The sequence below is a fragment of the Rhinolophus sinicus genome, chromosome 11 (assembly GCF_057876585.1).
Source record: "Rhinolophus sinicus isolate RSI-liver-muscle chromosome 11, RSI-T2T, whole genome shotgun sequence".
Classification (NCBI taxonomy): Eukaryota; Metazoa; Chordata; class Mammalia; order Chiroptera; family Rhinolophidae; genus Rhinolophus; species Rhinolophus sinicus.
In genome coordinates, this window is record NC_142511.1 from 25,781,975 (window position 1) to 25,809,844 (window position 27,870).

Below are 27,870 nucleotides of genomic sequence, written 5' to 3' on the forward strand. Positions count from 1 at the left end.
TGGAGGCTGTCAGCCAGCTAGGCTCCTTGCATAACTCCTGGCCAGCACAGAGATGACTGTAGCAGCCTAGTGAACTAAGGCAATAACTGGGGAATGGAAAAGAGACATGAAAGAGGGTTACCTCATTAACAGCCCTGGTCTGGGCAGGCTGCTTTCTACCAGCCTCCTGGAAGGGTTTCAGCTATTCTCCCTGTGGGTGTGGTTGCAGCCCCACTTCCTCTGTTCTTCTTGAGCACACCACAGGCTTGGTAGTTGTCTTAGTCCGTTTGAGCCGCCATAATCAATATCACAGCCTGGGGGTTTAAATGACAGATTTGTTTTTTCACAGTTCTGGAGGCTGGAAGTCCAAGATCAAGGGCTGGTTTCTCTGGAGAACTCTCTCCTTGGCTTGTAGATGGGCGCATTCTCTCTGTGTCCTCATGTGGTCTTCCCCCTATGTGTCTGTGACCTAATCTCTTCTTATAAGGACGCCAGTCATGTTAGATTAGGACCCACCCTAATGACTTTATGTTAACTTAATTACCTCTTTAAAGATGCCATCTCCAAATACAGTCCCATTCTGAGGTCCTGGGGTTAGGACTTCAATGTATGGATTTGGGGGACACAATTCAACCCACACGGTGAATTATCTCACCTCTTATTGTGCTGAGACTGAAGCCATTTTACTAGAGTCTTCCCACTTTTCTTTCTTATTCCTCAGGACTTTTCTGCATGTCCAGTTTCTGTTTTTCTTTTCCTTTACTCTTCTCACATTGCTTGATCAACTTCGGCTTTCCACCTATCTGTCCTATCAATTATTCAGCATCTCTCATCCCTCAGGTGTTTACCAGTGTGCTCAGGGCTACTTCATTAAAATACTTTTTCAAACTTGTTGCCTCTCCTCACCTTTCCCCTCCTAATATAGCCTGAATGAGATGGCACGCCCTTCCCTGCTGTTTTCTGATCACCAAGTTTATTCTCTGTGCAGTTATATTATTTTATGTAAATTCATAAAATACATAGGTTTGTTCTTAAGCATAAATGCGCTTATGCTGAACAAATTGTTTCCAACTTGTTTTTTCACGTAATAAATGTCCTTGAGATCATTATCAAGGACATATATCAGTATACACAGATCTATCATACTTTAGTTGGTGCTAGTGGTTTGGAGGTTGGTGAAGATGTCCGTGTTCTTCTCTGGAAAAGCAGTAACATTAGGTCTGAGTGCCAGCTTTGTTGGTGAGCAGGGCCATCACCCCAGAATGGCAGCTTGCTAGGGGTAATGTCAAGTGAGGTAGGCTGCCTGGCTGGGAGGCCTGCTGGGAAATGTCTTGTCTTTAGATATAAATCTATTTGCTATGGGCTGAATTGTACCCCCCCCAAATTTATATGTTGAAGTCCTAACCCCCAGCATCTCAGAATGTGACCATATTTGAATATGCGATATTTAAAGAGGTAATTACATCAAAATGGGGTCATTAGGGTGGGTCTTAATCCAATATGACTGGTGTAGTGATAAGAAAAGGAAATTTGGACACAGACACACAAAGGCGAGACCCAGGGAGAAGACAGCCATCTCTAAGCCAAGGAGCGAGACCTGGACTAGATCCTTACCACACGCACTCTGAGAATCAACCCTGCCGACAACCTCATCATGGACTTCTCGTTTCCAGAACCATGAGAAAAAAAATGTGTTGTTTTAAGCCCCCAGTCTGTTGCACTTTGTTACAGCAGTCCTAGAAAACTAATACACTATTGTAGTAGGTAGGTTCTTTCAGATTGCAAGGAAAAGAGATAGGCTCAGGCTTAGAAGAGCTTGAGTGATGAGGATTTATTTTAAGGATACAGGAAAGTAAGGAAACTGTCTCAACTGTCTGATAGCCAGGACTCACAGAAGAGAGGGAATTACTTGGCAGTGACTCTGGCTGCCCAGGCAATGATGGTTCACTCCAAAGTGGATGCCTGTGCGAGGGGTAAGCATTTTTGTTGCTCAGCTTCACCTTCTTTTGTGTCTTTGCTTCTACTTCTGTTTCTGTTACTTCTGCTTTCGCGGCTGTTTTACTTTCTGCTACATATTCAAAGCTCCCCAAGATAGAATCTAATTGGGAAACAGTACTCTATGATATGGCACTCTCTCATAAATCTAGTCTAGCCAGTCCTCAGTCCTTGGTCCAATAAGTTATGTCCAAGGTAGCAAGATCATAAAACTCAAGGAATGGCAAATTTTGCTGGAATATCAAGACAAAACTGATTTCTTCTGAAGGAGCCACGTATTTGGTAGGCACTTACAATATCAAAACCTTCTATCCGAGTTCATGTATTACAGCATGGCCTTGGGAAAATGTATTAGTCTGCCAGGGCTGCCATAACAAAACACCACAGGCTGGGTGGCTTAAACAATAGACATTTATTTTCTCATAATTCTGGAGACAAGATGTTCAAGATCAAGGTGGCAGCAGAGTTGGTTTTCTCTGACTCCTCTCTCCTCACCTTGCAGATGGTCACCCTTTTGCTGCCTCTTCCCAGAGTTGCCTGTCTGTGCATAAGCACCTCTGGTATCTTAATCTCCTCTTCTTATAAGGATACCAGTCATATTGGATTAGGGCCCACCCTAGCAGCCTCATTTTAATTTAATTACCTCTTTAAATGTTCTATCTCCATTCTAAGGTACTGGGATTCAGGGTTTCAACATATGAATTTGGGTGTAGGGGACACAGTTCAGCCCACAACTGAGGGTAGGCAGTATCCTGCCTCTGCTAACCTTCTTACACTCCAAGAGGACTTAGACTTTTGGTTTATGTGTTGGTGCTCCTTCCTGGGATTCCTGCTTCTGCCATCTCATAAGGAAAAGGAAAGTCAGACGGGTTCAAGGGTTATAGACACAGAGTAATGGAGGAAGACATAAAAAGGGTTGGAGAGTGAAAAGTGAATATATTAAATGGGCTGAGCTCAAAGAGGGCTAATCTGAGGATTAGAACTTAATTCTCAGGAGTCTCTATTATCCATCAAGAAGGAAGCAGGTAGGTACTTGGGCAATGTGGTTGGGTACTTTTCTATTGCTAGTCATTTTCAAGAGAGAACAAAGGTAGCCCTGAGATGAAAAGACAGGAGATACCAAGGCTGGTGGAAGGGGTTAGGAATATGGTAAATGGAAAGAGGCTGCGAAGAGTGGTCAAAGGAGGAAGTACACTGAGCCAGATAAGAAGGTGAGTCTTTCTGACTAAGAGTAAAACCAAAGGCTCAGCTCATTGTGGGAAGATGTCTGTGCTCCAGAAGCCCATCTGGAGCTGTGCCTAGGAATCATTGCTTTAGTGGGTGGTTAGGGATAAGCTCTCAGCAGCAGAAGAAATGGGAAACAACAGAAAACACATGTTGCTGATTGGCCTTAAACTTCCTTTGCCTTGGTCTTACTCAGAGGGTGCCAATCTTCTCTCCCATCCTAATTTTCCACTAACTCCCCACTCTTACTTTATGCTCCATCCAGATCTGATTATCTGATGTTTCCTAAGATATCCTGTGGTTTCCTATCTCTGTGCCTTTGTTCATGCCAGTTCCTTCATATACTGTTTATTTCTCTTATAACTGTCTCCAAATCTTTCCCAATACCAGTTGAGCACTCCAGCTGGATGGGCTATCTCCCTTCTTTGAACTGTCCTGGTACTCTGACCCTTTGCTTTCTGTTTCCATATATGATGTTTTTACTGCATGTCTAGATTGCCTAGGAATGAGGACTGCTGTATGCAATTTTGGGTTCCCAGTTTCACCGAGCACAGTGCCTTACATATAGTAGAATTAAAAAGATCTTTGTTGAGTTGAATGGAAATAGAAAAAGATTGTCTTATGTAATTTTCTTTAGGTCATTCATGGTAAAGAATCCCAGGAGGGTCTCTTCCAGTCAAGAAAATATTTTTTGGCTACTATACTTTGACTCTTAACTCTTGCCCTTTGAAGTTTAGATGGATTGAAATCCTTTTGCTTTACACACTTAAGCTTACACATTTACTAAAATGAGCTCATAGCTTCAATTAAGCCTGCTTTACCCAAGGAGATTTACATTTTTTCGTACAATTTACAATCATATTAGAATAGTTTCTAAACAGAGATATGTTGTGGTTTCATGTTCCTAGCAGTATTTGCATATTAAAAGAAGAACTTGGAAAAAAGCAGTGACAACTAAAAAGAAATCAGTACAATCATGCAAGGAGATGGGGGGATGGGTCCCAGGGAGATGGGATTGAGAGTGGCTTCTCAAACTATACTGGCTAGGTAGCCTTCTACTCCTTTTTGTTTGTAACTAATATTACAACTTCCCCCTACCCACACTAGGTTTGCAAGATTTTCTACTGATGGCCATGCTAAGTGAGCCTCAAACTCAGAAAACTGAACATGACCAAATGAAAGTTAAAAGGAAATAATACTGACAGCATTGATGAGATACATTTAATCACATATAGAGTTCATGTAGCACCTGAGGATAAATAAGCATAAACGAATCCCCAATCCCACAAAAACCAAAGCAATCTGTATTTTCACACAGTTAAATGAAGTATTTTCTAGGGTAGGGCTTGGGAAAAGATGGTTTGGAATGGGAGAAGCCCCATTTCCTGCAAGGGGAGTGTGGGGACAGAGTCCTGGAGAGCAGTTTCCAGGCTCGTGGCCTCACGTGGAAGGGTGCTGGCTCGGGTAGTAGATGGCCATCAGTTGTGGCTGGTTGGCTGTCAGCTGTGGCCAGTTGGCCAATTGACCCCTGATAGAACTGCCGCCGTTGCGCCGGTTGGTCAGTCGCTTGGTTGGTTGGCAGGCAGAGAAGCGAACAGCAGGTTGCAGGTCATATGGATCCAGCCTCCAGTGAGACTATAGTGCCTCCAGTGAGACTACAGTGGTATGACTCCCCTATCTATGGCTCCATGGGTGTTCCTTTTTGGCCTAGCCATATCCCGAATTCTTATGTGGGGAGCGGGAGCAGAGACCCCGCGGGCCTCCTCAAATGACAAATGTCCAGGCAAGCAGGGTCCCCCGCACAACAGGGAGAGAGCTAATTACTGCTCAGTCTGTATTTTTGCAGGAAATATTGCTTTCTTTGATAGTAACAAAATTCAGAGCCACTGAAGTTGGTCATAGAACAAGGCTCTGCTGGTGGGGAGGGTTCACTGGACCACACAGACCTGAGGTCCTCTCTGCTTTTGAAGTTTACCTTCTCTGAGGGCTCTTGTTGCTTACCACTGCTGATGTCTACCATGCTGAGCTTTGGGGAACTCTGCTTCCCCTTTAACATGCAGATGATAGGCTGAAATCTTTAGACAAGTCTTACTAAAGACTAGGGAATGCAAAAGGGAAACTTAAAAAAAGGATTACTAGGAGTTTGTCTCATAAAACATAATTTAGTCACCTTAAGTTGCCTCCTTGGTTTGTCTGGATACCACCTGTCTCCCAGGTGACTATAATTGTCCGTTTACCTCCTTCAAGTTGGAGCCAGGCTCTTGGGAGATTAGGAGTCCTTTCTTTCTTTCTTTTCTTTTTTTTTTAAGATTTTATTGGGGAAGGGGAACAGGACTTTATTGGGGAACAGTGTGTACTTTCAGGCCTTTTTTCCAAGTCAAGTTGTTGTCCTTTCAATCTCAGTTGTGGAGGGTGCTGTTCAGCTTCAAGTTGTTGTTCTTCAGTCTTAGTTGTGAAGGGCACAGCTCAGCTCCAGGTCCAGTTGCCGTTGCTAGTTGCAGGGGGTGCAGCCCACCATCCCTTGTGGGAGTCGAACCGGCAACCTTGTGGTTGAGAGGACGCGCGCCAACCAACTGAGCCATCTGGGAGCTCAGCGGCAGCTCAGCTCAAGGTGCCGTGTTCAACCTTAGTTGCAGGGGGCGCTGCCCACCATCCCTTGTGGGACTCGAGGAGTTGAACTGGCAACTTTGTGGTTGAGAGCCCACTGGCCCATGTGTGAATCGAACCGGCAGCCTTCGGAGTTAGGAGCATGGAGCTCTAACCGTCTGAGCCACCGGGCCGGCCTAGGAGTCCTTTCTGCATGCTGAGATCTGCCTCTTCAGACCTGTTGCCCTGTATGAAGATCCACCTTTCCTCTAATAATTGACACTAAAGTCAATTTCCACCTTACAAAGTCTCCCTCCCTGGTCTTCTCCTCCCTGCTTAGAGGACAAGGTGGTTATCATTTAAGTCCCATCTGTCCTCCTTTCCTTGTTCCTCCTGAAGTAGGGAGGATGGTGAATGGGGAGAGGTATGTCTTGGGCTGCCTCCATGGAGACCCTAAAAACAGGATGGTCAGATGCTGTGCAAAATTTCCAAGTGGAGCTGGGGAAGTGGTAGGGGCTGGCACTTCCCAAATCTGTGCAGGAAGAGCGAGTTAGGGAGCGTACTTATTCTCCTGTGTCTACCATTCCCGTGTTTAACCACTCTATCTGTCAGGACATCCTAATTATCAAATCTAATCCCCAGCACTTTTCTCAATTGCTGATCAATGTGATGGAAAGTTTAGTGCCTCTTTAATTTCATGTCCCTGTTTTTCCTGTGTGTGTGCCTGTGTTCGTGTCCCATTCTGACCACTCAGGCTGTTTGAAACTGTCTGAGGGGTCAGTTGTCTGGATGAGTTCACTACAGCCCTTGGATCAGTCATAAGGCTAGCTTTACTGACTCAGGCTTTTGGGTTCATCTGTGCGGTGGTATATTCCAGATCTGAAGGCAAGGGAGGTCTCAGGGTGTCTTTCCTCCTGTGAATGACCCTGGACTTCTATGCTCCCCGGTGCCCAGTGACAAACATCTGTGCTTGGACTCATTCTGCATTTTCCTTCTTAGCCATTTTCTGTCATTCACTTCAGGCCTCTTCACCAAATGAAGTGCTAACTCTGCCAGTAGTAGCTAAAGGACGCTGTGACTAGCTCTACTGGGAGCTCATACTACAGGGACACAATGAAACTTTCACATAGCTGGAGAGAGAACCAACTTCTAGCAGGAAACCCTTCTGTTTGTCTCTGAGTTAAGACTGCATCTGCTAATCTCACATGCCTTCCAATAGTACCTGGGACTTTGACAGGTAACTCCAAGGACATAGGTTCAGCCACTTTGTGTCTCTCTTATCTTACACCACCAACAAAATTCAAGCCTCTTGTCAGTAGTCAGGCTTCTTGCCTAATCATCCTCTCCTGCCTGAGCAGTCTCCTGGACTCTCAATTCCAGAATCTACTCCATACGTCCAACTGTTGTCATTATGCACTGAGAAACTCAGTTCTTATTTAGGACCTTCAGTTGCCAGGAATGGATCCATACTCAGGTGACTTAGAAGGATGTCTGGGGGGATTACAGAAGGTTCGAATATTTTATTTTATCTAGCTTTTTTTTATTGAAAAATACATTTGAATGTGGTAAAAATATTAGATTTTAAAAAAAGAACAAGGAAGCACATTGTGAAAACCATTTCTTCCCAATTCTAGCCCATGAGTTAACCAGTCTCCCACTATGTTTTAAAACTTTTATACATATGCATATGCAAATAAATACACACATGTGAATATGTACATGTATATCTTTTATACACAAATGGAGGTATGCTGTGTACACAGTTCCACGTGTTGCTTTAAATTTTCTTTCACTAACATTTCATCTTGGGCTAATTCCATATAGGTACTTATAGACCTACCTCTTTTTTCTCTTGGCTACATTATATTTCATTATGTGGCTGGACTGTAATTATTTAACTAGTCCCTTATTAATTAACATTTAGTTGTTGTTACTCTTTTGCTGTTATAAACAATATATGTAAATTTGTATATATTCCACCTTCTCAGCATTACTCATACTCTGCTGGGCATGGGAACTGGCATGGGGCAGTGACGGAGTATGGGCCTGGGAGAGCCTCTAAAGAGGGAGGTAGGAGGGAACCAGCTTAGATTCCCCATCCCTGATTCTCACAGGATCTGGACAGGGAGCTGTCACTAGGCATGGGGGCTATTGAGTCAGGCTGGACCAAGGCAGGACATGAAATGTAAAAAATGAGAGTCTTTTCAGGAAGAATAAGACAGCTAAGTGGTTGGAATGATCTTAGCTGGCACTAAACATGTCAGGGAGGACGAAAACCCAATATATACTATAGTAGGGTCAGGGAGAGAGGAAAAGAGAGAAGAAAGGGAAAAGACAGGGAAGAGGAAAGAGAGAAGAAGGGGAGAAGGAAAGCAGAGGCCCTGTCCTGCCTGGCCATGAAGAACTGAGGGACAGCAACAGATGTGAAGTGCCATCCAGGAACCTCCATCCCCAGTGGGAGGCTCTAAGCTGGGACAGAGGGAGAAAATTGACTGATGGAACCTGCTTCATGGTGACCCTGTTCCCACATCTCATGGTCTGGCTGTTGCTCCAAGCCTGGCCAGACCCTGTGTTTGAAGGAGACATCCTGACTCTGCGGTGCCACGGAAAGAAGAAGATAACCCTGTCCTACGTGAAGTGCTATAAAGATGGGAAAGTCCTGCATTTCTCTAAGGACAACCAGCCTCTGTTCACGGGGACAGCAGCCATGAGGAGCGGTGGCCAGTACAGCTGCACTGGGGAGGTGATGTACTTCCCACAAATGGACAGACAAGCCTCAGCAACGGCCATGATTCAAGTCCAAGGTGAGTCACCAGCTGAGGGCATTGGGGAGAGTAAGGTGCTGCTCTGGGATCTGGTCTCTAGAGGTCAGCAGCTCTCTGGGCAGCACCCCTCCCTCTGGCTGCCCCTGATGGTGGGCCAATCCACAGGACCCTGACATGTCCATGATGCTGCCTACATGCCCTGTCCCCATGGGGCATATATGGAGCCAGGGGACATCTGGAGAAGAGGGAAGAGTCCTGAATCAGCCCTGCTGCTCACCATGCCCCTCCCACGGAGACCCTGGGCCAGACCCTCCCCTCTGGGGACTAGATGACCTCTATGGCCCTCTGGCTCTGGCCTTCTGGGATTCCAGAGACTGGGGTTGTGTGGGAATCATCTCAGAGCCAGTGGGTAGGATGAGAGACCAGTTCCTGGGGGACAATAACAGTGTCTCCCTCAGCCTCCTGGGGCCTCATTATCCAGGACTTCCCTCCTGAACTCTGCGCCTGCCTCTCCCCAGAGCTGTTCCTGCCTCCTGTGTTGAGTGCTGTCCCCTATCCCAAGCCCCATGAGGGGAGCCTGCTGACCCCGAGATGCCAGACGAAGCTGCACCCCCAGAGGTTGACCTCACGGCTCCTCTTCTCCTTCCATAAGGAGGGCCACATCTTGCAGAACAGGGACCTCCACCCAGAGCTGTGCATCTCAGCAGCCAGAGAGAGAGACTCTGGGTTTTACTGGTGCGAGGTGATCCCTGAGGATGGCAGGGTCCAGAAACAGAGCCACCAGCTGGAGATCAGAGTGTGGGGTAAGTGGGGGAGGAAGAGAGACACTCCCCAGTGGTCTGGGCATTGGGCAGTGGGGCCCTCTAGGAGTATGAGTAGGAGCCCTTAAGGGAGGAGCCAGGAGCCCGGGTGCCCCAGCTGACCTTTCGGCCTGGGTGCTGCCCCAGGTCCTGTGTCCCATCCTCTGCTCACCCTGAGCCCCAGGCACTCCAGCCTCACTGTGGGGACATGGTGGAATTCCTCTATGAGTCCCAGAGGGGCTCCCCTCCTATCCTGTACTCATTCTACCTCAATGGGGAGATCCTGGGGAATCACTCAGTTCCCCATGGTGGAGCCACCTCCCTCATCCTGATGACATCAGAAAGGATGTTGAGCACTACTCCTGTGAAGCCGAAAACAGCCTCTCCAGAGAGAGAATCCAGGCTGAGATACTCTCCCTGGATGGCACATCTTGTCTCCCAACCATCTCTGAGCCCCACATATTGCCGGGGTCAGACATCACTTCTCCATGTATGAATACCTCCCACCGTGCAGCATAGAGTGTGGGAGCTTGGAGGAGGGAGATGTATAAAGGGAGAGGAATCTCAAGTCACATGCAAATAAGCAGTTAGATGGGCCCCTTATAATCACAGATGTTATAGACCCTCTAGAGAACCACTTTCCGGGGATCTCATTAAATCTGAGCTATCTCGCTTTTGGACTAAGACATAGGCAATTTCCCTCCTGCAGACAGGCCATACAGTGTGCGTTATGGACTGAGTGTTGTGTCCCCCCCACCTCAAATTTATATATTGAAGTCCTACCCCTTGATGTGATGGTATTTGGAGGTGGGGTTTTGGGGAGGTAATTAGGGTTAGATGAGGTCATGAGGCTAGGGTCCCCAGGATAGGATTAATGCCCTTGTAAGATGAGACACCAGAGAGTTCCATGGGTCACCCTTCCACGCTCTTTCCCTCCCTCTCTCTCCTCTCCAGGCTTGAAAATGAAAAGGTCACATGAGCACGCACAGAGTTGACAGACACCTGCAAGCCAAAAGAAGAGGGCTCACAATGAAACCTACCTTGCTAGCACTTGATCATGGACTTCTAGCCTCCAGAACTATAAGAAAATATATTTCTGTTGTTTAAGTGAACCAGCCTGTGGTATTTTGTTATGGCAGCCAAGTTAATTAAGACAGTGTGTGTTAGAGAGAGAAATTGCAGGGAGGGGGAGAGCCTGACAGAGGTTCACAAAGGGACATCAACAGAGAGAGCCCAGAGCTGGAGAGCTGTGTGCAGATGGGCTGGGGAGACCTGTAGGAAGCCCTACAACATCAGCTTGGCCTCCATTTCTCCCCTGGATCTGCAGACACCCTCTGCTCAGCTGACTGTATTTCCTTCTCCCCTGGTTGCTGGCGTGAGCCATCACATCATCATCCATCTCTGCAGAGGGGACTCTGCAGCCTCACAGATGGGAGGTGTTTTGGGAACCATAGCTTCCTCTTCCCAGGATTCCTTGAGGTGCATAGGAGAAATGGCAGCTGCTCTGCCCAGGTGCTGCCTGAAGACTTGTAAGAATGGCTCTGAGGCTCTGGACACTGGATGCCAACTATAACCTTGACTCAGCATCCATCCCAAACCGTTCTACTAGGACTCCCACCTCCTACTACACACGTGCCCATCTTAACTTGCTTAGCCTGGGAATCTTTCATCTAACAACAGGAGAAGGTGGAATGAGCCTGAATTTGCCTCAACCTCATCAGTATCTTTATGCATTCCCTGGTATCAGAGGGCACAAGAGATTTCTCTCCTCTCCTCACTCAGCTCCCCTCCCCCAACTCAGAGACCATGAGAAGCACAGCCAGCTCACAGAGGGGCTCAATGGCTGGGGTCCCTCAGCCTTGACCTCTCTCCCAGAAGCATTATCGTTAATGAGGGGCAGTATGTTAGAAGTCTCCTCAGTTTGGACTGATTCAATTTGATTGATTATATCATTCTTTTTTTCCTTCTCCTCACCTTGTTTGAAAGATGAATTCAACATATTGTATAGCGAAGAATTAACTATACCCAAAGAGATGTATGACTTTGTCATTGGCTACTGGGAGGTGATTTTTAGGCCTTTGGAACGTCGTGACTGAGAGGAGTGTCCTTGTTTGCTTGGGAACCTTGGCCACCAGATGGTCTAATCATATGATTTATGATGAGGACTTTGGGCCATGCAGTATCTTTTCTACCTCCAGAGGGACTGGAGATGAAAGGTATCACTTCAACCTTTGGAAGGCCTGGAGACTAAAGGTCAACCATGTAGGCCATATGTCATCAAACCCTAACAAAAATGGAGCCAAGGCTTGGGGAAGCTTTTTTTGTGTATTGTCACACATTGATGGCAGGAGCATAACACTGACCTCAGATTCCACAGGAAGAGGATGTATTTGTACTTCTCCTGGGCCAATGCACTTCTTATGGTTAATTTTAATCTGTATCCTTTCCCTGTAATAAACCATAGCTATGAGTATGAAAGCTTTCAGTGTGTTCCACGAATCTTCTAGGAAATTATTGAAACTAAGGGTGGTTTGGGGAACCCTGGAACTTGCAGTTGGTGTCAGAAGTGAAGGTGGTCTTGTGGGGGAATGTGTTCTTTCTAACTGTAAGCTTGGCTAAACTCACCCAGTGCCTTACAAAATATATACAATGTGGCAAGGTGAGACACCAGTTAGAAAGATGTGATTAAAAGAAAGCAGTATAGGGACGTCATCAAAATGGTGGCGTGAGGTGAGTCTCTGTAAATCTCCCCTGGAATTTACAACTAATTAAACAACTGTCACTCCACAAAGGACTCCCTGCACAGCAAACAGGCAAGACAAAGAGGCCCACTATTGAATTCACCTAAAGGTGGGTGAATCGCGCGAGCGGGGGAGGAGGGAAGGGAGAAGTGTGGAGACGGAGCCACGCGGGTGCAGTATACAGACCTAGCTCAGTGTGCTGAGCTCACTGCATCCCAGAACTACCACAGCTGCAGGAGAGGGAAGAACTTGGACTGCTAGGGCTCCGTTTATGGCCCACAGGGCTGAGGGGACAGCATACAACACGGCTGAAAACAACACTCATGGCAGAGACCTCAGAGAAAAGACTGAGGGAAGACAGCTGAAAACGATGGTTTAAGCCCTCACTGCCAAGCAGAGAATGGAAGCCTTAGGCACTGAGACTAGCCACCCCCCCCCCACAGCTCGCCACGCCCCCACATGCCAGGTGCTACAAGTGGAACAGTAGCAGTGTCAGATCAAAAGAACAGAATATTTGCTGTTCTGAGAACTGTGGACCACAGACACAGATTCGCAGAACAACTAGTTCCGGCAAAGGGGAGGGAGCTGTGGAAGCAGGACCGGCAGTGGTGGTGGTCGCCGACATTGCTCTGGGTCACCTCTCACAACTCACCCCACCCCTGGCCCCACCTATCTGGGTGGATCCCTACAGGAGTACAAAGAACTGCTGAAACATACGGGCTCTGAATCTGGTGCAGGAAGAGCTTTGGAACTTCAAAAGCTCTCTGCATACCCACAAGGACACTGCACCATGTGACCCAGACAAACTATTAATGGAAGAGAAGCCATCTCCCAGGGAATTCCCCCATTGTGTGAGAAGCAGGAATAGTGCAGAGAAAACATAGCACTACCGTGTGAGAGAGAAAAAAGGGTTGCAGTCAAAGAGAAAATAAAACAGTCTACCAACACCTACTGGAAAACAAAAGAAAGACCTCTTCCTATCAACCTGTTGCAGAAGCCACCCCTGTAGATGTCTAGGAAGAGAAATAATAAATCAGTAATTGCCATGAATAACCAAGGCAACAAGACAGCTCAGAAAGAAAGTGAAAAGTCTCCAGAAAAGGAACTTAAAGATACGGAAATATGTGACTTAAATGACAGAGAATTCAAGATTGCAGTTCTGAAAATACTCAACGAGATGCAAGAAAACACAGAAAGGCAGTTTAATGAACTCAGAAACACAATCAAAGAACAACATGAGCGTTTTACGAAAGAGGTTGAAATTTTAAAAAAGAACCAAATAGAATTTCTGGAGATTAAGAACTCAGTAGAAAAAAATTAAGAATGAAATAGCCAGCTTAGGTAGTAGAGTTGACCAGATGGAGGAAAGAATCAGTGACATCGAAGATAGTAATCTGGAAATGACACAGATAGAAGAAGAAAGAGACTTGAGACTTAAAAGAAATGAAAGAACTCTACAAGAACTTTCTGACTCCATCAGAAAGAGCAATATAAGAATAATGGGCATACCAGAAGGAGAAGAAAGAGAGAAAGGAACAGAGAATATAATCAAACAAATTGTCCATGAGAACTTCCCAAACTTGTGGACAGAACTGGATCCTCGAATCCAAGAAACAAATAGAACACCTAATTACCTCAAACCCAACAGGCCTTCTCCAAGGCACATGGTATTGAAGCTGTCTAAAATCAATGACAAAGAAAGAATCCTCAATGCAGCCAGGGAAAAGAAGATGGTAACCTACAAAGGAAAGCCCATTAGATTATCATCAGATTTTTCAGCAGAAACTCTACAAGCCAGGAGGGAGTGGAACCAAATATTCAAACTATTGAAAGAGAGAAATTATGAGCCAAGAATAATATACCCAACAAAGATATCCTTTAGATATGAAGGAGGAATAAAGACCTTTCCAGACATACAGAAGCTGAGGGAATTTTCTAATACATGACCTGCACTACAAGAAATACTAAAGGAGGCTATTTGACCACCATCAACAGGGACTATTTGTGGCAACCAAAACATTAAAGGGACAGAGTAAAGGCCTGAATCGGAATATGGGAATGGAGAAAGTAAGCGTACTGAAGAATATGGAACACTCTAAATATCAAACTTTCTTTTACATAAACTTAAGGGTAACCACTGAAAAAAATCCAGTACTGAAATATATACTGTAATAAAGAAGAAACAGAGGGAAACATCATAGAATACCACCACACAGAAATAATTGACAACAACAAAAAGGCAAAGAAACAACAGAGACACAGCATTACCAGAAAACTAAGATAGAATGACAGGAAATCCTCACATATCAATAATCACCCTAAATGTAAATGGATTGAAATCACCAATAAAAAGGCACAGAGTACAAAATTGGATCAAAAAACTAAACCCAACTCTAGCTGTCTCCAAGAGACACATCTCAGCTACAAGGACAAGCATAGATTCAAAGTGAAAGGGTGGAAATTGACACTCCAAGCAAATGGTATCCAGAGAAAATCAGGTGTAGCCATACTGATAACAGATGAAACAGGCTTCAGGGTGAAATAGGTAACAAGAGACAAAGATAGACATTTCATAATGGTAAAGGGGACTATACAACAAGAAGACATAACAGTCATTAATATTTCTGCCCCCAATCAGGGAGCATCGAAATATACCAAGCAACTACTAACAGAACTAAAGGGAGAAATTGACGAAAACAGAATTATACTAGGGGACTTAAACACATCATTGACAGCTATGGATACATCATCCAAACAGAAAATAAATAACGAAATAGCAGCCCTAAATGACACATTAAATGAAATGGAGATAATTGACATATATAGAGCACTTCATCCTAAAACATTAGACTATACATTTTTTCTCTAGTGTGAATGGAATTTTCTCAAGGATAGACCATGTTTTGGGAATAAATCAGCCTCAGCAAATTTAAGAGGATTGAAATCAAACCAAGCATATTGTCTGATCACAAGGCTTTGAAATTGGATATCAACTGCAAAAAGAAAGCAGGAAAAAACACAAATACATGGAGATTAAACAACATACTTTTAAAGAACGACTGGGTCAAAGAAGAAATTGGAGGAGAGATCAAAAGATATATAGAAACAAATGACAATGAAAATACATCCTACCAAAATTTTGGGGATGCAGCGAAAGCAGTTTTAAGAGGGGAATTTATATCATTACAGGCCTATCTCAAGAAACAAGAAAAATCCCAAATAAATAACCTCATGTTACAACTTAAAGAATTAGAAAAAGAACAAATGAAACCCAAGGTCAGCAGAAGAAAGGAAATAACAAAAATCAGAGCAGAACTAAATGAAATAGAGAACAAAAAGACAATAGAAAAAATTACTGTGACAAAGAGCTGGTTCTTTGAAAAGAATAACAAAATTGACAAACCCTTGGCTAGACTCACTAATATAAAAAGAGAGAAGACACTAATTAACAAAATCAGAAATGAAAAAGGGGAAGTTGTCACGGATGCCACAGAAATACAAAGGATCATCCAAGAATACTATGAAGGACTATATGCCACCAAATTCAATAACCTAGAAGAAATGGACAACTTCTTAGAAACATATAGCCTTCCTAGGCTGAACCATGAAGAACTGGAAAATCTAAACAGACCTATCACCAGTAACGAAATTGAATCAGTCATCCAAAACCTTCCCAAAAGCAAAAGTCCTGGATCAGATGGCTCCACTAGTGAATTCTATCAAACCTCAAAGAGGATCTAATACCAATCCTGCTCAAACTCTTCCAAAAAATTGAAGAAGAGACGGTACTCCCTAACTCATTTTATGAGGCCAACATTACCCTGATACCAAATCCTGGTAAGGACAATGCAAAAAAAGAAAACCACAGACCAATATCTCTGATGAAAAATCCTAAACAAAATTCTAGCAAATCGAATACAACAATGCATTAAAAAGTTTATTAATCACGACCAAGTGGGGTTCATGCCAGGGGCACAAAGATGGTTCAACATCCGCAAATCCATCAATGTGATACCTCACATAAACAAAATAAAGACCAAAAATCATATGATTATATCCATTGATGCAGAAAAAGCATTTGACAAGATACAACATTCATTTATGATTAAAACACTTAATAAAATAGGTATAGAAGGAAAATACCTTAACATAATAAAGACCATATATGACAAACCCTCAGCTAATCTCATAATTAAGGGTGAAACATTGAAGCCATTTGCTCTATGTTCAGGAACACGACAGGGCTGTTCCGCTATCACCTCTGCTTTTCAACATAGTGTTGGAAGTCCTCGCCAGAGCAATCAGGCAAGAGAAAGAAATAAAAGGCATCCAAATTGGGAATGAAGAAGTTAAATTGTCACTTTTTGCAGATGACATGATGCTATATGTATATAGAAAACCCTAGACTCCACCAAAAAGCTATTAGAAACAATAAACAAATACAGTAAAGTTGCCGGCTACAAAATCAACGTACAAAAGTCCATTGCATTCCTAAATACTAACAATGAAATCTCAGAAAAAGAAATAAATAAACAATTCCTTTTGCACCTGCAACAAAAAGAATAAAATACTTAGGAATAAACTTAACCAAGGATGTGAAAGACCTATATGCTGAAAACTACATTTTTAAAAGAAATTGAAGAAGACAGAAAGATATGGAAAGACATTCCATGCTCATGGATTGAAAGAATCAACATAGTTAAAATGGCCATATTACCCAAAGCAATATACAGATTTAATGCAATCCCCATCAAAATCCCAATGGCATTTTTTAGAGACATAGAACCAAAAAATCATCAGATTTGTTTGGAACCAGAAAAGACCCTGAATAGCCAAAGCAATCTTAGGAAAAAAGAACAATACTGGAGGTATCACACTCCCTGACTTTAGCTTGTACTACAGGGCTACAATAATCAAAACAGCATGGTATTGGCAGAAAAACAGACACATAGACCAATGGAATAGAATTGAGAACTCAGAAATAAAACCACATAAATATGGACAGATAATTTTTGACACAGAAGCTAAAAACATACAATGGAGGAAAGACAGCCTCTTCAATAAATGGTGCTGGGAGAATTGGATAGCCACGTGCAAAAGAATGAAACTGGACTGCTATCTGTCACCATGTACCAAAATTAATTCAAAATGGATCAAAGACTTAAGCATAAGACCTGACAAAATAAACTGCATAGAAGAAAACATAGGTAAGAAACTTATGGACCTTGGGTTCAAAGAACATTTTATGAATTTGACTCGAAAGGCAAGGGAAGTAAAAGCTAAAATGAACAAATGGGACTATATGAAACTTAAAAGCTTCTGCACAGAAAAAGAAACCATCGACAAAATAAAGAGGCAACCAACTGAATGGGAGAAGATTTTTGCAAACAGTGCCTCCAATAAGGGGCTAATATCCAAAATATACAAGGAACTCATGCAACTCAACAACAAAAAAACAAACAACCCAATTGAAAAATGGGCAGACGACCTGAAGAGACATTTCTCCAAAGAGGATATACAAATGACAGACATATGAAAAAATGCTCAACATCACTAATCATCAGAGAAATGCAAATAAAAACCACAATGAGATATCACCTCACCCCAGTCAGAATGGCTATCATCAACAAGACAAATAGTAACAAGTGTTGGAGATGCTGTGGAGAAAAAGGAACCCTCATACACTGTTGGTGGGAATGCAGACTGGTGCAGCCGTTATGGAAGGCAGTGTGGAGGTTCCTCAAAAAATTACGAATAGAATTACCACATGACCCAGCAATCCCTCTCTTGGGTATCTACCCAAAAAATCTGAAAACATTTATACATAAAGACACGTGTGCTCCAATGTTCATTGCAGCTTTGTTTATGGTGGCCAAGACATGGAAACAACCCAAATGTCCCTCAATGGATGAATGGATAAAGAAGTTGTGGTATATATACACAATGGAATACTATTCGGCGGTAAGAAAGGATGAAATAGGACCACTTGTGACAACATGAATGGATATTGAGAGTATAATTCTAAGCAAAATAAGTCTCAGACAGGAAAAGCAGAGAACCATAGGATTTCACCAATATGTGGTATATGAACCAAAAACAACAAAAGAACAAGACAAACAAATGAGAAACAAAAACTCATAGACACAGACAATAGTTTAGTGGTTACCAGAGGGTAAGGGGGGTGGGGGGTGGGAGATGAGGGTTAGGGGGATCAAATATATGGTGACGGAAGGAGAACTCACTCTGGGTGGTGAACACAGATTTATAGATGATGTAATACAGAATTGTCTGAAATCTATGTGAATTTACTAACAATTGTCACCCCAATAAATTAAAAAAGAAAGAAAGAAAGAAAGCAGGATAGGAATCAAACTGAAGGGCAACTGAGTTCGGGGCTCGTGCTACTGCACTGCTCAGCCCATAGACCAACACAGGAGTTGGGCTATTTAGAATATGCGTTTATTGTCAGAGCACCAGTGGTCTGAGAAGGCTGCAGGTTAATACCTTCGAAAATTGCCTTAACATTCTCAGACTGGCTTAGGGCATTCAAGGAAAAATCTGGGTGTTCCTCCAGAGACTACGTGATGGTTCCAGGGGTCAGTATGGAGCCTTCCCTCTGGCATCATCAACCCAGGAACAATGGTGGGAATAGCGTGGAAAGAATGCCAGATCACAGAGATTGTGCTCAATTAACATAAGAGTATTAATCATAAGTTTCAGGGTGATTTTCTAAAGCAGGGAACTGGGACAGGACATTCCAGCTCAAGACACAGGAGGGCAATTACTAAGCTATAGGTCAAGGAAAGGTGAGGCCGGGGACATGGCAATGCCTCTACTATGGAGGTCCTAACTGGGCTCTGCTTCAATTCCCCGCTGTCTTTTATTCATTTTATTGCTATAAAATTTGGTTGGTTTCAAGGGTAGGGGACGATGACTGTTCTTGGCTGCTTTCTGCTGAGAGTGGGTGTTGTCCCATGTCTACAGGCACTAGAGTGTCTTGCTAATCTATTAGAGCAGGGAGGGGGCTGTTTATGGCATATCCTGCAATTAGGCAGGCTATTGCCCCTAGCTCTTATATTAGATCCCAGGTGGGGCACAAGTAAAGAGGAAAACCAGACTCAAAATAAGACCCAAGAGAAAGGCAATTATGAGCAGCTCCAGCAGTGGTCAGTACTTATCAGTTTCAGGAGCTTGGCTTGCCTGTCTGTCTGAAGAGGAGCTTAAGGTCTTCAGTTGGCTCATAGAAGCAGAAGCAACAGTCTTCCTTCTGGGAGAGGAGAGTCCTGTGGAGACTTAATGAAACAGGTTTGATTCGAGGGAAGTGGACCCAGCCACTGACTTTCTGAAACCCAACAATAGTTGGGGTGCTCAGAAGAACTGCAAAGGGTCCCTTCCATTTAGGAGCTAACTGGTCTATTAGGGACCCCTCCCTCTCTAGGCTTTTAATAGTACCTGGTCCCCTGGCTTTCCGGGGCTATAATGTGTAAAGGGGTCAGCCTGTGGGAGGTGCCAGTCCCACATATTGTCTAAGTGCCTGCTGAACCTCTCCCAAGTTTACAGCATAGGAAATAAAAGAATTGTTGAGGTCAGACTCCAAAGCAATGCGCAGCAATTATAGCCAGGGCTTTGAGCTCTCGTGAAAAAACTTTTCCAGAGCTGTTTTTAAGTCTGATTTGCTCATTTTACATTTCCTCTAAAGCATAGGTCAATGATTAAGGAATAGGCTTGAGGATGAGCCCAAATTTTGGGGCTTTATTTATCCCCACAACCAAATATGTTTCACAGGAAACAGGTCCAGAGAGAGTGGTCAAGAGAGAATAAATGGCTCCCATATCAATCAGGAAATCAACAGGCTTACCTGCAAGGTCAAGGGTCACCAGCAGTTCAAAGCCTGTGATGAGAATAGCCTCTTTCTTCTGGGGAGCTGCTGGGAACTTCAGGCCTCTTAGTCAATTACAGCCATTTGTGGGGAAGGAGTTAGTCCCCACTCCCTTCAGATCAGGGGACAATCCCTCCTCCGGTGCCCTTTTGGTTTGCATGGGAGTCGCGGCTGCTTTGGAGGATTAGGACACTCCTTATTCCAATGGTCTGGTCTTCTACATCCAAAGCAGGCTCCTTTACCTGGTGTTCCTTTTCTGGGGTGGCCCTCAGGGTGGCCCTGAGGTGGCTTCAGCCCTAGTTTGTCCATAACTGTGGCCGAAAGTCTGGCCTGCTTAGTTTCCTGTCTCACTGTTCCTTTCTTTCCTTGTTTTCCCTGTCTTGGTTGTTAAGGACATTTAAATAAATTCCCTGCCCTTCTCTATTAAGATGTAATAGTAAGTCAGAATTACTGTAACACTATGCCAGGTCAGGGAAAATAGGCCAAGCTTCCTTACACTCACCTATGTCTGACACCAAGGAGGGCACATGAACTCTAGCAGTCCCAAAATACAGAAGTTTACGTAATTATTAGCAAAACTATTGTGGAGTTTTAGTTTTCTTAAGTAATTAAAGACCTAATTAAGACAATATAAAATAGAGACATTATTCTGATGACACATGTACTCTTTGCTTTTTAGGCAGAAAACTTTTTAATAATATCAGTAGACTAATCGTCTAAGAAACTGTCTTATTTAGCAGAAAGAGAAAACTTTAATTTTGCAACAGCTTACTTTTGATATTCAAATTTACTTAATCACATTTAGCTTAACCATATATAAAATTCTCTCAAGATTTTTCTTTACAAACCTTCTACAAGTTCCCCAGTCCCTCTTAGTTTATCTCCTCTCATTCATTCAGAAATAACTATCCATAGGACAAACTACTTTCATTCAATTCCTTCAAAAATGTATTTCTAGGGGCGGATGGGTGGCTCAGTTGGTTAGAGCGCAAGCTCTGAGCAACAGGGCTGCCGGTTCGATTCCCACACGGGCCAGCGAGCTGCGCCCTCCGCAACTAGAATGAAGTCAATGAGTTGCCGCTGGGCTCCCGGGTGGCCAGATGGCTCAGTTGGTTGGAGCGCGGGCTCTCAACCACAAGATTGCCGGTTCAACTCCCACAAGGGATGGTGGGCTATGCCCCCTGCAACTAACAACGGCAACTGGACCTGGAGCTGAGCTGTGCCCTCCACAACTAAGATTGAAAGGACAACTTGACTTGGATGGAGCTGATGCATCCTGGGGAAAACACACTACTGTTCCCCAATAAAAAGTCCTGGAAATAGACACTGTTCCCCAATAAAATAACATTCCCCTTCCCCAATAAAATCTTTTTAAAAAATGTATTTCTATACCTTATACCTTCCTTGAAAACATACTATTTCCTTTCATATTAATTAGAATCCATAACCTTCAGAATCTTAACTTTTATTAACAATTAAAAGCAAGCAATCAGCGTTTCCATTGGCAAATCCAGGAACATATTTTGAAATCTTCAAAAGCATAGGCTTTTGTAATAAAATACAAGATATACTGATTAACAGATCTTAATTTATCTTTAAATATTCCTATGACAAGAAGCCAGAAATAGATGAACTCAGACCTATTCAATAATTAATATTTCAGCATTTCATTATTTTGAAATACCTAGTTATTCAATAATTTTTATCATTTAACATAACTTAGCAAAACTAAAATCTTTAGTTACCAGAAGATTCTGGGAAACTACATTCAAGCATCTACATCATATAATTATTACTGAAAAGTTTCATCTAAAACCTTATTTTAGTTACTTTTTATTTGTTCTTAACTCTATGAGATTTTAAAGTTAATTATTACTCAAGCTATTCTCTTGACAAATTTTGTAACAGAAATAACATGAATTTACTTTTTGGAAACTCAGGTAAAATAAAAGATAACATATTTAATGTTAATAACCTTAAAAGAGATATTTATTTAACCAAAAGTTAAGCCAGCTTTAGTATCAAATGTTTCTTAGATCACATGATGCTGAAAAGTACTTGGGTTAGTGTCATGCGGGAGACCCTGCTCGCTGTGCCATTTGTCGTGCGCGGAGGCCTGCTCGCCGCGCCATTTTTCAGGCGGGGCGGCCTGCGAGGTCTCTTCTCCAGCTCCCCACACAAGAACGCAGGATATGCTGAGGCCAAAAAGGAACACCCACGGAGCCATAGGTAGGGGAGTGTGGGGACAGAGCCCCAGAGAGTAGTTGACAGGCTCTCGGCCTCACGTGGAAGGGTGCTGGCTCGGGTGGTGAATGGCCGTCGGCTGTGGCTGATTGGCCGTCGGCTGTGGCCGGTTAGCCGATTGGCCGCTGGTATAACTGGGGCGGCTACGAAGGATTGCCGAGGATTGCCGAGGAGCCGAGCAGAGCCGAAGAGAGCGGAAGAGGAGAGCCGAGAGAGAGGAACAGAGTCGAGAGAGTGGAGAAGAGTCGTCGGTCGGTCGGTTGGCGGAAAAGCGGACAGCAGGTTGGCGTCTGGTGGGCCCAGCCTCCAGTGAGACCGTGGTGGTATGGCTCCCCTACCTATGGCTCCGTGGGTGTTCCTTTTTGGCCTCACCATATCCTGCGTTCTTGTGTGGGGAGCAGGAGCAGAGACCCCGCAGGCCGCCCCACCTGAAAGATGGCTTGGCGAGAAGGCCTCCGCGCACAACAAATGGCGCAGCGAGCAGGGTCCCCCGCACGACAAATGGCGCAGCGAGCAGGGTCTCCCACCCGACAGGGAGTCATAACACTATGGTCTCACTGGAGGCTGGGCACACTGGACGCGCGACCTGCCGTCAGCCTTTCCGCCAACCGACCGACGACTCTCCTCCACTCTCCTCGACTCTGTTCCTCTCCTCTCTTCCGCTCTCCTCTGCTCTCCTCTTCCGCTCTCCTCAGTTCTGCTCGGCTCCTCGGCAATCCTCGGCAGTCCTCGGCTCTCCTCCGTAGCCGCAGCAGTTATACCAGCGGCCAATCGGCTAACCGGCCACAGCTGACAGCCAATCAGCCACAACCGACGGCCATCCACCACCCGAGCCAGCACCTTTCCACGTGAGGCCGAGAGCCTGTAAACTACTCTCTGGGGCTCTGTCCCCACAGTTAGTTTTCATTATTTTAATTTATATAAGCACTTAATCATTTTCTTTAAGTTAATCAAATGTCATAAACTGGTAATACCATCTGGAGGCAAAAAAAATGTTATATATAAAACACAGACAAGCACAGATATCAACGATCATATACATATAAACAGAACTATTAACAATTGTAGAGAGGCCCCTATAATTTTAAAGAGGCTGGAAAAAAGTGTAGGGGGTCTGCCTTGAGAATCAGCTGCTTGGTTTTAAAAGTCCCTCTTTTCTTTTTTAAGTTATCTCAGTCTCAGACAGTAGTGGCTGTTTACACTTCAGGTTATCTGCAAGATCTTGAAAGTTATCAGAAGTTAGAAAAACCTTAAAAGACTTTTACTTTGGCCAAGTTTCTGAACATATAGTTGGTGTCCAATTATAAGTGGATTAGGAGACGAGTGAATTCCCCTTTTCTCTAAACCATCAGCTTAGTTCCCTTCGTTTTAGTCTATTATAAAGGCTTATACATAAGAAATTTCATTCTATTTCCCAGACCGCTAATAGAACAATTCCAGTTGCAAAATAGTATAATAATTCAATAAACTATTGAGTGACCAGCGCTCTCCAGAATCTAATATATACATTGGCCAAGCAGTACTGTAATAGGACATTAATTTGTTTTTGGTCAACGGCTCATAGCTATAGTTTTGCCAATGACCTAATAGTCTGCCCAATGGGCTTCCAGCTGCATTGAAACCTTAGATCCCATTATTGAGTTGGAACAGATGCAGCTGCTTTTAGTACAGACTTAAACATACAGACACAGATCCAAGTATTCCCTAGATCAAGCAGACGAAACCAGAAAAACCAGATTTGGGTCCAAATACCAGATACAGAAACCAGACCTAGCTAGGTGACAGATTTGGATGCGAATTTGTCTTACTCCATATACATGAGCCATTGACCATCAGACAATTGACGAGTGGGCTAAAACCAGAAAACAGATGTGGCCTTAAGACCACCAGATGCCCAAAGGCCAAAATCACACGTGGTGGCTTTTACAGAGTGGCCGATGGGCCCCACATTGCCAGGGAACAATGTTGCCAACCACAAGTATACTTCCAGAACCAGAGCAAGCTTGCAAACAGAGCCCCTTACTGGTGGAGGTATTATGCCTTGCTGGACAATGAAGCCTCACCTATTGGTGCCAATGGGTCAGTATGACCCCCAGATGGCCCTCAAGGAGGAACCCCAGACGGTGAGTGCAAAATCCTCTGGGGCCACCCCACTTTCCGAACCAGTAATTAGAGGCTGGAAAACAGAGCAAATGCTTATTATATCCCAACTGAGCAGAGGGGCATCGGTGATATGAGAGCCGTAGTGCAAGGCCCACCTTGGTGAGCAAAATCACTAGATAGCTGCATCCAGAGTTGTTCTTATGCCAAGGAATCTTCCCAGTCCCTGGCAGCCCCTGAGATCCTCTGCAAGCTGGCTTACCAGAGGAACCCCGAGGCCATCCCACTGCAGAGTCACCAGAAACTGAAACTGGAGGGCAACTGAGTCCAGGGCTCGTGCTACCTGCACCGCTCAGCCAATAGACCAACACAGGAGTTGGGTTATTTAGAATAAGGATTTATTGTCAGAGCACCAGTGGTTTGAGAAGGCAGCAGGTTAACAACTTCAAAAACTGCCTTAATATTGTCAGACTGGCTTAGGGTATTTAAGGGAAAGTCTGCGCGTTCCTCCAGAGGCTACGTGATGGTTCCAGGCGTCTGCATGGAGCCTTCCCTCTGGCAACATGGTTCTCTGGTGGTGTCAGCAACCCAAGAACAATGATGGGAGTAGCATGGAAAGATTGCTAGATGATAGAGATTGTGATCAATAAGCATTAGGGTATTAATCATAAGTTTCAAGGTAATTTTCTAAAGCAGGAAACTGGAACGGGGACATTTGGAGCTCAAGCTACAGGGGGACAATCTATTATTAAGCTACAGGTCAAGGAAAGGTGAAGCCTCTACTATAGGGCTCCTAACCAGGCCCTGCTTCAGGAATACAAGCTGGAGCTGTTCTGTTCCCGGCTATGATGGGTGTTTGTTATCTTGCAGGGATTTGCCATTGCAGTTGGCCTCGAACTGTTCTGTAGGATGCCTTTTTGTATTGTTGATGTTTACCTTTGCTGTGAAAAAACTTTTTAGTTTGATGTAGTTCCACTTGTTTATTTTTTCTTTTGTTTCCCTTACCTGAGGAAACATATCAATAAAAATATTACTAACGGTATGACCTAGAGTTTACTTCCTATATTTTCTTCCAGGAGTTTTATGATTTCAAGTCTTACATTTAAGTCTTTAATCAATTTTGAGTTTATTCTTGTATATGGTATAAGAAGGTGGTCTAGTTTAAGTTGTTTTGCATGTGTCTGTCCAATTTCCCAGCAGCATTTATTAAATAGACTCTCTTTACCCCAGTGTAAATTGTTGCTTCCTTTACCATAGATTAAGTGACCAAATAGGCTTGGATTTATTTCTAGGCTCTTATTCTATTCCATTGATTAATGTATCTGTTTTTATGCCAATACCATGCTGTTTTGATTACTATAGCCTTGTAGTATAATTTGATATCTGATAGTTTGACACCTCCAGCTTTGTTCTTCTTTCTCAGGATTGCCTTGGCTATCTGGGGTCTTTTATGTTTCCATATAAATTTTAGGATTATCTGTTCTAGTTCTGTGAAAAATGCCATTGGTATTTTGTTAGAGATTGTGTTGAATCTACATATTGCTTTGGGTAGTGTGGGCATTTTAACTATATTAATTCTTCCTATTCACGAGCATGGTATATGTCTCCATTTATTTGTATTTTCTTTCATTTCTCTCTTCAGTGTCTTATAATTTTCTGAGTACAGGTCTTTTACTGCCTTGGTTAAATTTATTCTGAAGTATTTTTGGTGCAATTGTAAATGGGATTGTTTTCTTAATTTCTCTTTCTGATAGTTCATTATTGGTATATAAATATGCAACTGATTTCTGAATATTAATTTTGTATCCTGCTACTTTACAAAATTCAATTATCAGTTCTAATAGTTTTTTGGTGGAATCTTCAGGGTTCTCTATATGTTGTATCATGTCATCTGCAAATAATGACAATATTATGTCCTCCTTTCCAATTTGGATGCCATTTGTTTTTTTCTTGTCGGATTGCTGTGGCTAGAACTCCCAGTACTACATTGAATAAAAGTGATGAAAGTAGGCATCCTGTCTTGTTCCTGATGTTAAGGGGGATACTTTTAGCTTTTCCCCACTGAGTATGATGTTAGCTGTGGGTTTGTCATATATGACCTTTATTGCATTGAAATATATTCCCTCTATTGCCACTTTGCTGAGAGTTTTTATCATAAATGGATGCTGGATTTTATCAAATGCTTTTTCTGTATCTATTAATATGACCATATGATTTTTATTTTTCATTTTGTTTATGTGGTGTAGCACATTAATTGATTTGCAAATATTGAACTAACCTTGCATACCAGGAATGAATCCCACATAATTGTGGTGTATGGCCTTTTAATGTTTTGCTGGATTCGGTTTGCTAATATTTTGTTAAGGATTTTTGAATCTATGTTCATTAGGGATATCAGCTTATAGTTTTCTTTTTTTGTAATTTTTGTTTGTTTGTTTTGGAATCAAGGTAATTGTGGTCTTGTGAAATAAACTTGGGAGCCTTCCCTACACTTGGAGTTTTTGGAATAGTTTGAGGAGATTCGGTGTTAGTTCTTTTTTGAATGTTTGGTAAAATTCACCTGTATAGCCATCTGGTCCAGGACTTTTGTTTGTTGGGAGTTTGTTGATTCAATTTCATTGGTAGTAATCGGTCTGTTCCAATTTTCTGTTTTTTCTTGATTCAACCTTAGAAGACTGTATACTTCTAGGAATTTACCCATTTCTTCCAGATTGTCTAATTTGTTGACGTATAGTTGCTTGTAGTATTTTCTTAAAACTTTTTGTATTTTTGTGGTGTCAGTTGTCACTTTTCCTCTTTCATTTCTGGTTTTATTTATTTGGGTTTTCTCCCTTTTTTTTCCCTTGATGAGTCTAGCTAAAGGTTTGTCAATTTTGTTTATCTTTTCAAAAAATCAGCTCTTGGGGCTGGCCTGGTGGCTGAGGAGTTTAGAGCTCCATGCTCCTAATTCCGAAGGCTGCCGGTTTGATTCCCACATGGGCCAGTGGGCTCTCAACCACAAGGTTGACAGTTCAATTCCTCGACTCCCGCAAGGGATGGTGGGCAGCGCCCCCTGCAACTAAGATTGAACACGGCTCCTTGAGCTGAGCTGCCGCTGAGCTCCCAAATGTCTCAGTTGGTTGGATGGCTCAGTTGGAGGCTCTCAACCACAAGGTTGCCGGTTTTGACTCCTGCAAGGGATGGTGGGCTGTGCCCCCTGCAACTAGTAATGGCAACTGGACCTGGAGCTGAGCTGCGCTCTCCACAACTAAGACTGAAAGGACAACAATTTGAAGCTGAATGGCACCCTCCACAACTAAGATCGAAAGGACAACAACTTGACTTGGGAAAAACTCCTGAAAGTACACACTGTTCCCCAATAAAGTCCTGTTCCCCTTCCCCAATAAAAAAAAAAATTGAGAAAAAAAATCAGCTCTTGGTTTCTTTCATCTTTTGTTTTGTTTTTGTTTCTGTTTTATTGATTTCTACTCTGATGTTCATGGTTTCCTTCCTGGTACTGACTTTGGGTTTTGTTTGCTGTTCCCCCTCCCCACAGTTCCCTTAGGTGTAAAGATAGG

General features: G+C 43.4%; 1 protein-coding gene across 2 annotated transcripts; it reads left to right on the forward strand.

Moving 5' to 3' along the window:
* Window positions 1-2,502: 2,502 nt before the first annotated feature.
* LOC141569382 (Fc receptor-like protein 6) lies at window positions 2,503-11,788 on the forward strand. Of its 2 annotated transcripts, XM_088801812.1 has the most exons (3): window positions 2,510-8,588; window positions 9,068-9,352; window positions 10,304-11,788. In XM_088801812.1, exons 1-3 carry the CDS (start codon window positions 8,294-8,296, stop codon window positions 10,342-10,344), a joined length of 621 nt encoding a protein of 206 aa, XP_088657938.1. In that variant the 5' UTR covers window positions 2,510-8,293; the 3' UTR covers window positions 10,345-11,788. The 2 variants fall into 2 exon arrangements, with proteins under 2 accessions (XP_088657937.1, XP_088657938.1); XM_088801811.1 differs by lacking the exon at window positions 10,304-11,788 and having other exon boundaries at window positions 2,503-8,588; window positions 9,068-9,599.
* The last annotated feature ends 16,082 nt before the right edge of the window (window positions 11,789-27,870 follow it).